Genomic DNA, 12,264 nt, shown 5'->3' with positions numbered 1-12,264 from the left:
ACTTCAGTGAGTTTAGATGACAGAGAAGTTGAAATATGAAACCAACACGTCTTCACCGAGATAAAGCAGCTTAATAAAAGATGTTAAAGCGCGTATGTCACATCAAACTATTTCTGACTGTTGCCCTTTAGCTGAATCCCTTCTCACACGCGCACACACACACACACACACACACACACACACACACACACACACACACACACACACACACACACACACACACACCCTTGAGATGTGATCATTAGTAGAGCAGCAATGTTTCTCCACAGAGCCATCGTCATGCAGGCAAATATTGTGTCCCAGAGTCACTCTGTCACATCAACAGGACAGTGCAGATGCCAGTCGGCCTGAATAAGCTCCATGGAGGGAGTAGAGATGAGAAGACCGAGCATAAAGTCTGGAAGGAAGGAATCCCAGGCTCTTTAGTTTTGTCACTTTTTCCCCCATAAGTCTTCTCTTGAACACCAGCATATTTTATTTTCAGCCATGTTTTCATGGTTTGAGGAGTGACTGCTGCTAAACAAGACATATGACATAACAAAATGTGTACAGTTTGCACACACACCCTCCAACAAACACACATGTACTCGTGATGGACTGCTTTAAATGTACAGAGTGCTGGAGATGTAAACAAGGAGGCAAGGTCTGTTCTGCAGCGTGGCCCCAGAGGCTGCAAGGCAGAGGAGGCCTGGGGGTCTTTAGTCCTTGTGCTGTCACCGTAAGTCACAACCCCCACCCCACCCCTTGTGCTATCGCCTTCACATCACCCACAGCCCATACACCCAAGCCCCTGCCCCCATGAACACACACATCACAGGCAGGGCTCCAGCCTCAGGTGGGGACACTCCCTATCGACTGCTGTTTTTTATGGCTTCCTTTGCGGCTACAATCAGAGGTGTCAGGCTGGATAGAGGCTTCGCCAGCTTGAGGAAGGAATGCTGCAGAGGACAGAGAGGATAGTGACATGTAGATGTGGATTTAAAATGAGAAACAGTTGTCATCTAAAGTGGGGGTCTGCAGGGCATGAAGATTAGCAGACAAAGCTTTAACTTTAAAAAAAAGTTTGTATTACATTAATTCCAGAAGCAGTGTTAGCATTAGCAAAATGCCTTTGCATTGAGGCCTGATAACTGAAAGTAGAGATCAGATTGTGTTGTGTGATTTTTTAATTTCAGGCCATTGTCTATGTGCAAGACAGTCATTAAAATTTCTCATTAAGACAATATCTATATATCAGGTTTGGTCCAAAAAGTAATAACATTTTGTTAGAGCAAAGAGGGTTTGCGCACACATGCTTAAAAAGTTGGGTCTACCTGCAGCAACTCCTTGGCAGAGCCTCTACGGTCCACATCCATCTCCAGACAGCGATTCAGGAAGTCTCTGAACACAGATGACAGCCTCTCTGGATTTTGCAGTTCTGGGGTCCCATTGGTAGCGATCAGGTACAGTGCCTGGGAAGTCAAACAGACCACCAAATGAAGTCACAAATGAAGTCACCACAAGAGCAGTACCATCCTGCTCCCCTGTCTCTCACCCTGAGAGGATTCTCATTCAGGTAGGGAGGTTCTCCCTCCACCATCTCTATCGCCATGATTCCCAGAGACCAGATATCCACTTTTGGGCCGTAAGCCTTTCGAGTCACCACTTCTGGCGCCATCCAATAGGGCGTTCCAACCATCGTGCTGCGCTTGTTCTGTTCTGGAGTAATTTGGGCACAGAAGCCAAAGTCGGCTGCAGAGAGAGGAGATGGAGGGAGGGGGAGACAGTGGTGCATGATATTCTCTGTTTGCATTCTGCTTCAGTATATCAAAGCATTACTTGTGCATATATACCTATATTTACATATATTTGGTTGGTGTTTCACGTACAGAACTTAAATAATTCTCTCAGAAATAGTGCTTTCTGCTTTAGTTCTATCATTCTTATGCCAGCAGTTGTTTTACATGTTTGAAATTTAAAAAGGGAAAACACTCACTGAGTTTGACAGATCCGTCCATTCCCAACAGGATGTTGTCACTCTTTATATCTCTATGAATCACCTGGTTGGAGTGTAAGAAGTCCAAGGCCTGAAGACACTGCAGAGTGAGAAATAAGCTTAAAAAACACATGACACCCCTCATCCAGAGGCAAGTCCCTAGGAAACATACATTAGGCTCTATTACTTGCCTGACTTTATAGTTTGTTCAAATGTCCACCTGATTGTAAAGATCAGACCACTGTCATCACAGAAACAGTGGGCGGTGCTGATGATGTCTAAACTTGGCTCCTTACCTCTCTGCAGACTGCAGCAATCTGGCCCTCGTCCATGCAGGTTTCAGTCACTACATCTGTCAACGAGCCACCGGCCAAGTACTCCATCACCACCCACAATTCATCTCCTACCAGGTAGCTAAAGGAGAGGACAAATGCTAAATATCTTGTGGTACAACTGTATTTCATGTCGGGGTTCTCAGCTCAGACACAGCTTTGAAGAATCAATAATTTAGGCTTGAGACTGGCACATGTTCTCATTCTCATATATGAGAATGAGAACAGACCTTCCCAACAAGAAGAGCATAGAGAAGCATCTTTATAAATGACGTATAAATAATGAAGCCAATTAAGAAATGCAGCAAAAGTTCAATTTTTCTTAAAAACTGGAATACCAATATCATCAACATCATTTCATTCATTTTTGCAACATCTTAACCTTAAATGGTCAGAGGGGGCTGGTGCCAATCCATCCATACACACATGCACACCTACAGTAAAGACAATTCAATGTCACCAGTTCATCTCTACTGCATGGAAGCTGGAGATCCTGGAAGGAACCCACATCAAACATATAAAACGAAACAGAAAGGCACTGGGTCGGGATATGAACCCAGAACCTTCTTGTTTCCTATGTTTGAGGTTTCTGTTCGGGAGGATGTTGATTAAACAATAAGCAAACACTGAAAGCATGAAACAGAGAAAAGGTTCTGAAAAGAAAAGCTCAAATGGAGGCAATGATGTTATTGTTAGTCTGAACAAATGTGGCACCATATCTCCTCCGAGCTGTCTGTCAACAAACATGTCACAGAAGACGAACGCTGTGTCATTTGATCCTACTCCCTATTTTAAGACAGTAGGTGGCAGTAATGTGCCTTTAGATGAATGCTGACCACCAAAAAACAGGCAAAAGGATGAAGAAGAAGAATAGCAGTGAACAGTCAGTCAGTCAGTCATCTTCAGATTACCGCCGCTATATCCGCCGCAGCGGGTCACGGGGAGCCGGAGCCTATCTCGGCGGCATAGGGTGTGAGGCGGGGGACACTCCGGGCACGACGCCAGTGCACCACGGAGCCACACACAAAGACACACAACCATATTCACACACACTCATTCCTACGGGCAATTTGGAATGGCCAATCAACCTGAAGCGCATCCTTTTGGAGGTGGGAGGAAGCCGGAGAACCCGGAGAGAACCCATGCAGACACGGAGAGCATGCAAACTCCGCACAGAGCGAGACTCGAACCCAGGTCCGCCGTGTTGTGAGGCGACAGCGCTAACCACTGCGACACCAGCAGTGAACAGTCCATGTAATAATGCTAACAACATGTATTTTCAAATAGTAATCACTTGCTACTGCCAAATTAAAATATTTCACAATTGCTTGAAAAGTTACAATGACTGTGCCCCTTCTAGTGTAAATCACTTTTTAGATGATGTATAGTCTTTTTCCCTATAGGCATGCACAGGTAATGTATAAATGATCACATGGTAAAATGGTTTGTAAAAGTGACGACAACTTGTTGACATTTGTTTAGATATCTTTAGTCAGTCCTTTGATTTACAGGCAGTGATGTCCTGGCCCTAAAAATAACCCAACAGGCCTTTACTTAAATTAACATTTGCGTGAAATATGACGCTGCGTTGTAAAAACTAACCTGTCCAGGTAGTTCACTATGTTTGAGTTTTTGTTTTCCCTCATCACCAGAATCTCATTGATGATCAGTTCTTTCTTGGGCTGCTGCTGCAGGTTCATCTGCTTGATGGCCACCTGAGATAAGAGATGAATAACCAGCTCAAAAGAACAGCAAGCCGTCTGAGAGCTGAGTAAAGACATCATTTAAATGGGTCATCGCTGTTAGAAGGTGACATACCTCTTGGCCCGTTGCTATGTCAATAGCAGTGTACACAGTGCCGGATGCTCTGGTGAAAGATAACATCAAAATAACTTTGACTAACCCATAAATTCCACTAAATTTACCATTTGACAGTTTTTATGATTAATATTTTTGTTTACATAGGAATCTGTGAAAAAAAATATAATTTGGGATTAATTTAGGGTTAATTAAGAAACAGGTTTAGGGGGGCTGAGTATGATCTGCTCACATTCTTGTATCAATTGGGTGAGGATGAATAATAATTTTATGCATCATTCAGACCACAGATGAATTATAATCAATGCATAACAAAAAAACCTTCTATGCTCAGACGGATATACATTAAGTGGATTGTGAATGAGTTAGCACGTTTACTAGTTTTTTAGCATTTTTATTTCATCTTTCCTGATGTCAGAGACTTGAAAAGTTACTTTTGGTGCTTCATTAACAAATCGTTTGTGCTTCCTACACTGTGACCAGAGGAGATTGACGGTTTCCAACTGATGGTTTGATGAATAGCACACAGCCATTCATGTCCTTATTTGGAAATGCAACTCAGCTTAAATCCAGTTATGAATTCAAGGTTCTTTTTTATCCCTTTTTCTCTGCACCTATGTACAGTCAGAAGAAGCAAACTATAGCTCCAGGAATTAACAAATATATACTTAGACTGCAATCTGTAGGTGGCGAATAGTTAACTGTCAATATCAAATGGATGGAGGATGACAGAACAGCACCATGACTGAACTAATCTAACCCTTGGCCATTTCAGGATACAGCCCTCATTTCCTCTCTGGTATCTTCACAGTCAGCCAGACCCTCCAGCACTGCCTACTAAAGTGGTCTCTGTACAGCTCCATCCCTCCTGCGCAGACTGAATGCTCCTGAAATTGTTATATCTCAAAAATACGATGAGCTGTAGACGGACTCACCCTTGTCCTATTTTCTCGAAGCGAGTGTACTTCTTCTTAGGATCCCCCACGCTCACAATACTCCCTAGGTTAAAGAAAAAGTAAATATGTATTAAAGGCTGACTCTTGCGTGGGAACATACATTGTGTGCCCACGCGAGAAAGAACATATTCCTGCAATAAAAAGGTGGAAAAGGTTCTGCCAGTTGTGCCGCACTTATATTTTTGCAATGCATCTTGGTAAACTGGAATGGTCTGAGGCGAATGAAGGCAAGGACAAAAATATTTGTCCAAATTTGACGACATTAGTTTCTCTCCCTTTTAATGCAGAATTTATAAAGACACACAAAACAGGTGCACCAGAAGTAATGAATGAAAGGCAAACGGGCCTTTAGTTTTCTGAGCATAAAGAATTATTCACAATCAAAATTTTGAAATGTGACAATTAGGAATAGAACAATTCAATCAGTGGTACTCAATGTAAAAAACAGTTTAGAGAAGTGAAAATATATAACTATGTATATTTTTATGAACTTAAATATACAAGATATGATGTAAATTTTTCCACCATGTTTACTATTTTTGTGGCTGGTGAAACTGTCGGAGTGTTTCTAACTCTCTTCCCTGGTAAACATAAAAACAACTGAAGACATACTGAGTCTCTCTAAAATCTCCTCATCGGTCATTTTGGACTTCTTCCTCTGGCGGTCGGTGTGGCGATACATGGTGTTGGACATGTTGTCCGGCTGGTCCTGCGGCTCAGGGGGAGTCAGTACTTCCTTCACGGGTGTGGGGGGCTTTGGCGGGTCCATGACGGAACGCGTGTAGATCTGGGAGGGGGACAGAGTTGACGACATGGACAGGAGGGATGCAGTCGCAGCAGAAGGATTTCATCACTCGCAGCTTGTGAACTCACGGATTTGGTGTGCTCGGGCCGAGGCGCAATGACAGGCGGCAGTTCGTCATCATCATCCTCATCTTCCTCCTCCTCCTCCTCTTCCTCTTCTTCCTCATCTTCCTCTTCTGAGACAGGTGGAGCAATTGGGGGCTCTGACGACGATGTTTTGGCAGCCTGGTGGGCAGAGATATAAGTGAATGTGGATGCATGTGCCATGTAGCTGCATGTAATAAAATAATTATGTGCAGAATGTCCAGCAAATCCCTCCAAACAAGTATGATTTCAAAGGATCTTTATCATACAAGTCCTACTGGTGGGGAAAAATACACCATATCAATCATGTTGGTAGATATAGATCATGTAAAAATTATCTCACAAAACAAATCACAAACGTCTGGAATACTTGACCCTGTAACAGTACATCTGACATTTTATGCAAAACACAAATGACAGAAATGACTGCAGTTCTCAGGAGGGATTCTGTTGATAGTGACTTGAGATATTATGTGTTCAGTGACAGCTTGAGGGAAAAGCATTAAAACAGTGAGTGCCAGAGTAGTTTAGCTGACTTTTTTAAATGACAAATTCAACTGACGTCTAAGAGAAAACATGCTGCCACATTGCAGTGAGTTGCAATATGGTGATGAACTGTTGACATCCTCTTGATATGAAAGACACCTTGTAATGAGTGTGATTAATAAGCCTCAGCCATATTTATGAAGCCTAATGTTCGGCCTTAATTTCCAGCCATCCAAAACTCTGCTAGCTTTGGATCATCTACCTCTTAAGGAGTGGAAACATTTCATCCACCTCCAGTCCCATCATGCATAAAATGAAGCAGAGTAGCTTAGTTCTAAAGATTCAAGGGAAAGCCTTTCAGAAGGAGAGCCCCAGTCATTCACTTATACTTGTTCTCTGGACTACTCCAGAAACTACTACTACTCCAGAAAGGACTGGGCCAAAACTGCAGTGCAGAAATGAGTGTCTATCTAACTGTAAGAGGTGTCGCGTTTTCTTCTCAATCATGCGGTAAATGATAATGAAATCGCAAGCATTGTCAGCAATGTGGTTCAGTTTGTATGGAACATGAGCTCAATACATGCAGTTTCAGTCATCACAACCCTCTGTGGCATGCCCCCCCTGCCCTGCCATCACAGAGATGGTCCGTTTAAGAAAAAAAGATACGAGGAGCTCTTGCTGAGGGTAAAATGTACATCTATAAAAACAAAAAAGTTCAAATTCAAATCAAACCCGCCTGGAGATTTCAATACAGAGAGTAATGATGGCTCTAAAATCTAATATTTGTGTGTGGTTTGCATTGGCTAGCTGGCATATGAAGAATTAAGAGATCAAATTTAGCTTCAAAGCCAATGCGGATACATTATATGGAAAGTAATATGGAGAAGTTACCTTGTCAAATAATGCGCTGCAGGTTCTAAGGCTGACAGGAGGCCCAGATGACAGCAGTCGGTTCTGAATGTGAAGGTTGAGAATGGGAGGATTTACTCAAAACAAACCCATACAATTTTTTTAAGAGGAGGTGGACTTCTGGGGAGTGGGTAGGGCAGAGGTATGCTACAGAGGGATGGATGTTTGGTTTGTAACTCATCCTCTGGACCACCTGAGGATTATCCAGGTCCAAGCCTTGAACATTTCTTCCTCTCCATGTCATGATTTCCCTTCAGATTTATTTTATTTGGACATTTAATATGGACTTCAACCAAACAACGCTTGTAAGTTTAGACCTTCATTATCATCCAGTACGGTCATAGTAGCACAGAACCACACCCACATGTTGGTTCAAATTAAAAGTGGACATTTCGATGTTTTCATGTATGTTTGCTAGCAGGGAAAGTATTTGATCTCTAATCATTGTTATAGTGTTATTACAGTGTGGTAAAAAAAACAACAACTAGACTTTCTGCCATTTTATACTGCATGATTCCACATGAGAAGCTTCTGCTGATTGTGATATTTATGCTTATTTTGGAGACTTGAAGATATGTTTTACTCAGAGAGGAACATGATTTCGCTGGTGAGAAAAGACTACAGTCACAGGCTGGCAGCAGGGAAAGTGAAGTAGCTGCTTTCATTTATCCAAATGGATAAAACCTGTTTCCTGTTATAACACTTTCCATTCAAGGTACAATTATGATCAGGTAATAAATACACTTCTATAATCAACTTGTTTATTGCTGTTGTGAAGGGAATCTTTCATTAATGCTGTGAATGCATATTGACAGTTGCTATCCTGTCTATGCCAAAAGAGCACTTTTCCTGATTTAATTTCCATTTCTACTTATGACAAAGGCAAAAAAATGGGTGAGCAGATTTACTCCAAGGTGAAATTCACCTAGGAGTAGAGGTTCTAAATTTAATTTCAACTTTCTAGTCTGAACAAAAGTCGGTTTAGGATGCAACACATAGTAAAGATGTCCTCAATTTAGGCACCATTATCTGCAGTTACGAATGCACTGAAATTTGGTCAAAACGAGGCCCTTCATCATCTAAAAGGGCTCAAACAGATGCTCAATGAAGCTTAACAAACACCACCTTACAACCTGACTTTCAATTCTTTTCATAGCTATTGAAATAAACCCTGTGGGAAAATAAGTGATAGCAGTTGTATTTCTATTTTATTCCTCAATAGCAAGACACCATCTTAAATATTATTAGACAGTAGTCTGATAGACAGCATCATGCAGCTCCTGACAGGTTACCGTTTCCCTCTAAAAGAGACAGTTTGCTTCTACAGAACAAATATTGGCACCATTCCTTTAGTTCTGCTTGCCTGCGGCCCAATCCTCGGATGAAAAGTGTGGCACTGTAGCCAAAAGCTGAGTCACTTCTGCAGACCACGAACCACTGTGACGGCGCAAGACCAAGATATTCACAAATACCACCAGTGGGCCAAAAAGAAACTACAACACCCACTTGTCCTTCGCAGGCGAAGAGGCCTTTCAAGTAATAACACTGCATTAAAAGGCACTGCTGTGGTTTGCCTAGGGCAGCGAATCTCACTGAAAAGACTTGGATTCCACTTTTTCACCCAGCTGAGCATGAGCAGGCAGGGGCATTCAAAGCATAGATTACTCTGGTCAAAGCCAGGAATGAGGTCAGCACAGCAGGGGTCCTTCTAGATGCAGTTGAGCCTCCCAGTAAAGCCCATCTATGGGTATTTCAAAATCTGGCTTTTGGATTGGAAAAATAAACAGTGAGCAGATGCAGCAGCTCATGGAGCGGTCACCGTTTCTGAGCAAGAAGCTGATTGGCATGTATACCAATTAGAGCATTATTACTGCAGACTGATGGCGGTAAGCCTCCAGAGGACAGCACACACTTTTTGTCCATTACAGGCAACAAACATTCTGGAAAGAAAGAGTCTATTCCAGAGATTTCATGATGGAGTGAGTTACTGAGAGTAAGCAAGGAAGATTTGCTGCAGTGAAATCAGAGAGGTTCACAGCAAAGACTTAGAGCTGCATAAACGCTGCAACTTACCTGTTAGTTCCAGACATTTAGTACTTTTGTTTGTATGATGCTCTACAATATTCTTCTAATGTTTTTACTAGTAGCAGACAGTCTAAGAAAGTCAAATCATCAGATATAAGACTGACAGAAAAACACAACCAAAATAAGTTAGGAATTAACAGAACTCACCAGAGTGTTTGCTGCGATGTACCCATGTGCCGACTTGTCTGAAATGGAGAGGAGCACACACGTAAAAATGTATTTAGAATATAAAATTCAAAACTGACATTTTTTTTCATATTTGTGTTCTGCATTTGCTTTTATCTGTATTTCTGAGTTGCTTACCTCCTGAGGTGAAGCTCATGTATTTCTGGTTGCTCACAGTCTCTTTGGAGTCGTAGAATTTTAAGACATCAAGCACAGCCTGTGGGTTCTTCTTCTGTTCCAGCTTGGTGATGTTTGAGGTCTGTAGGAGTCGAGCCCACTGCTCTGGGATACCCTAGAGAAGAAAGTAAAAACTTGAATATGACATTTTAGCTAGAGGAGAGCTTTGGTCTCCTTGCTGCTTCTTCAATCACAGTCAGAAACTGCTGTGGTCAACAGATGAAATCAGCATAAATGAAGTGAATCATTTATGAATGGTCATGATTTATTTCCAGATGTTGCTTTTAGTTGTCTCAAGTCATCAAAATAAATTTACTTTAGAGGTTAAAATATTTTTTCTTGGAAATTTACTGTGGGGAGTTAGCTTTTTGATTTTTCAGGATATCCTGTCTGGTCACTGTTTTCTTTTGCATAAAGACTTCACATGTGTGAAGAGATAAACTGACAATGTTTTCAGTGTTTGTAAGGATTAAAAAACCAAAATATTGCTTTTAACTGAGTGAGTGTCAAGGTTGCTCGTAGACAAAGCCTCACTAGCCTTCCCTTCTTAGTCTTCATGCTAAGCTAACATGTTGCTATCCATCTAGTCATATATGACACATTAATGTGAAACAACATGAAACTGAACACATTTATTCTTGAAAATATTGCCTTTCTGCACATGTTTGGTCGATGCTTAAAACAGTTTTAATGGCCATTAACACCCTGTAATTTAACACTGAGGTTCATTCATGCTGTTTCTCTACACTTGTGGATATTTTTAACATCTGTCTATTAAAAGAATTGCCTACTGTTCTGCTGGTGTAAAGAGCTCAAGAGAAGTAAACTGTTGGAGGGTGATCAAGGCAAATCAACAGTAATCTTTCATATCCTTCCAGATAACCATGAAAGAAGTGAAATGTAAGTGGGTTGGTTTAAAATGGTCTCACGTGGCAAAAGAGACGGGTTATCAAATGAACCACTTCTTAATGATGTCATGGAAAGAGTGCTGCTCATCTGAAAGTCAAATATACAGGAACACATACAGTGTCTGTGTTGTTTTAAAGGTAAATAACAACACGTCTTTATTTGCTCATTCATTATTTTCCTAGGGAAAAATAGTCTTTTCAAGACTAAATAAAGATGACAAAACAAGAGATTTACATTAGAGGTAATATGAGACAATGACTCATCATCTCTGACTACGTAAAACAAACTAAACATCTGTGGGACCAAAACCTGATCACTAGGGTTGAGGGCAACCATTCTGATGTTTTCTTGGAATATGGATTAAGATTTAGTCCAATATTATTATACATCTTCCAAATACACTATAAGGTATGTATTTTAATTATGTAACTGTCAGGGATTGGCACAAATTTTAAAAACATTTCTCTAATGAAAAAACTAGATGAAAGAATGAACCGTGTGTCTAGGGTTGTGCTACATCATCTGCAAAAACTGAAACAGCATCTAAAATGTAATTTACCAAAAATCACTGAAGGACTCCTGCGTAGATATGACCTCTGAGGCAGGACGACGTCTCATCAACTTAATGTGAATCTGTTTATTGGTTGACTTGATTTTATAAATACATGCCTGGGACGTTCAGAAAGGAGAGTCTAAACAATGCTGATGCCCCACTTAATGGATTAACACATTTCAGAAGGAGTTCAGAACATCATTAAGAACACTTTAAAGATTCTCCTGATTCAGTTCATGGTTGTCACAACTATAAGGTATAACGTTGCCTAGATTTGTGATTTTTTTCATCTCATTATCTCATTCTAATTCTTAGAACAGAAAACTTGCCTGTGTCTGTGGTTGACCAGTTTTCTCTTTCACCAACAGATGCCTGTATCAGCTAATAAATGGGACAGTTATAAATTCACAACACTCTCAGCAACGGTTCGATGTGAGCTGTTGCAAGGAAAGCTGTGCAGTTATTATGAGGTTGTTGAGCTGTTCTGATTCTACTTGAAGGGCACCACCAATATTATTTATTACTAATAATACTGGTTATATTACTGGTGGTCTGACTCTACGCTGCCACCATTTCATGACATTTGTCATTATCAGGCTGTTTTAATTGAGGCAGTTTTAAATTTTTGTGTTCAGGTTTTTAAGCCATAAACTGTCTATGAATATTATATTTTGTCCTATTTTCTGCCAAGTCTTTCTGCGGGGTTTTCTTTGTGTGACTCAGTTCAGTGGACAGTGTTTGCATGAATTTCCTCCAACAAATGTAATTTTCTAATTCCTGATTGCCAGGTCCTCTCCAAGGTACCATCTCCTCATCGTGGTGGAGAGGTTTGTGTGCCCTAAGAATCCTGGGAGCTATGTTGTCGGGAGTCTTGTACTCTTGGTACTCCAGGGCCCTAGTCTGGGGCCAGGCCTGGACGGAGGGCCCATCAGCGAGCGCCACAGGGCCTGGCCGTGCTCAGCCCGAAAAGGCAACGTGGACTCTTCCCACCCCTGTGGACCCACCACCCGC

At 41.4% G+C, this 12,264-nt stretch overlaps 1 protein-coding gene across 3 annotated transcripts in view; it reads right to left on the bottom strand.

Annotated features, from left to right (window-relative positions):
• Window positions 1–140: 140 nt before the first annotated feature.
• LOC137605660 (serine/threonine-protein kinase PAK 3) overlaps window positions 141–12,264 on the bottom strand; it is a 32,872-nt gene continuing 20,748 nt past the window's right edge. For 2 of the 3 annotated variants that reach the window (XM_068330322.1, XM_068330323.1), the window contains exons 4-16: window positions 9,753–9,906; window positions 9,597–9,634; window positions 7,347–7,409; window positions 5,955–6,110; window positions 5,694–5,868; window positions 5,061–5,124; window positions 4,126–4,174; window positions 3,910–4,022; window positions 2,272–2,389; window positions 1,976–2,075; window positions 1,535–1,731; window positions 1,314–1,451; window positions 141–938 (exon numbers count right to left, since the gene is read on the bottom strand). In XM_068330322.1, coding sequence (XP_068186423.1) covers window positions 849–938; window positions 1,314–1,451; window positions 1,535–1,731; window positions 1,976–2,075; window positions 2,272–2,389; window positions 3,910–4,022; window positions 4,126–4,174; window positions 5,061–5,124; window positions 5,694–5,868; window positions 5,955–6,110; window positions 7,347–7,409; window positions 9,597–9,634; window positions 9,753–9,906 — 1,455 coding nt within the window. In that variant the 3' untranslated portion in view covers window positions 141–848. The remainder of the gene's footprint in view (window positions 939–1,313; window positions 1,452–1,534; window positions 1,732–1,975; window positions 2,076–2,271; window positions 2,390–3,909; window positions 4,023–4,125; window positions 4,175–5,060; window positions 5,125–5,693; window positions 5,869–5,954; window positions 6,111–7,346; window positions 7,410–9,596; window positions 9,635–9,752; window positions 9,907–12,264) is intronic. The other variant, XM_068330324.1, reaches the window with a different exon arrangement.

The sequence above is a fragment of the Antennarius striatus genome, chromosome 13, assembly GCF_040054535.1.
Source record: "Antennarius striatus isolate MH-2024 chromosome 13, ASM4005453v1, whole genome shotgun sequence".
NCBI lineage: Eukaryota > Metazoa > Chordata > Actinopteri > Lophiiformes > Antennariidae > Antennarius > Antennarius striatus.
The sequence above is the reverse complement of the archived record's forward strand: the minus strand, read 5'-3'. Positions and strand labels throughout refer to the sequence as shown.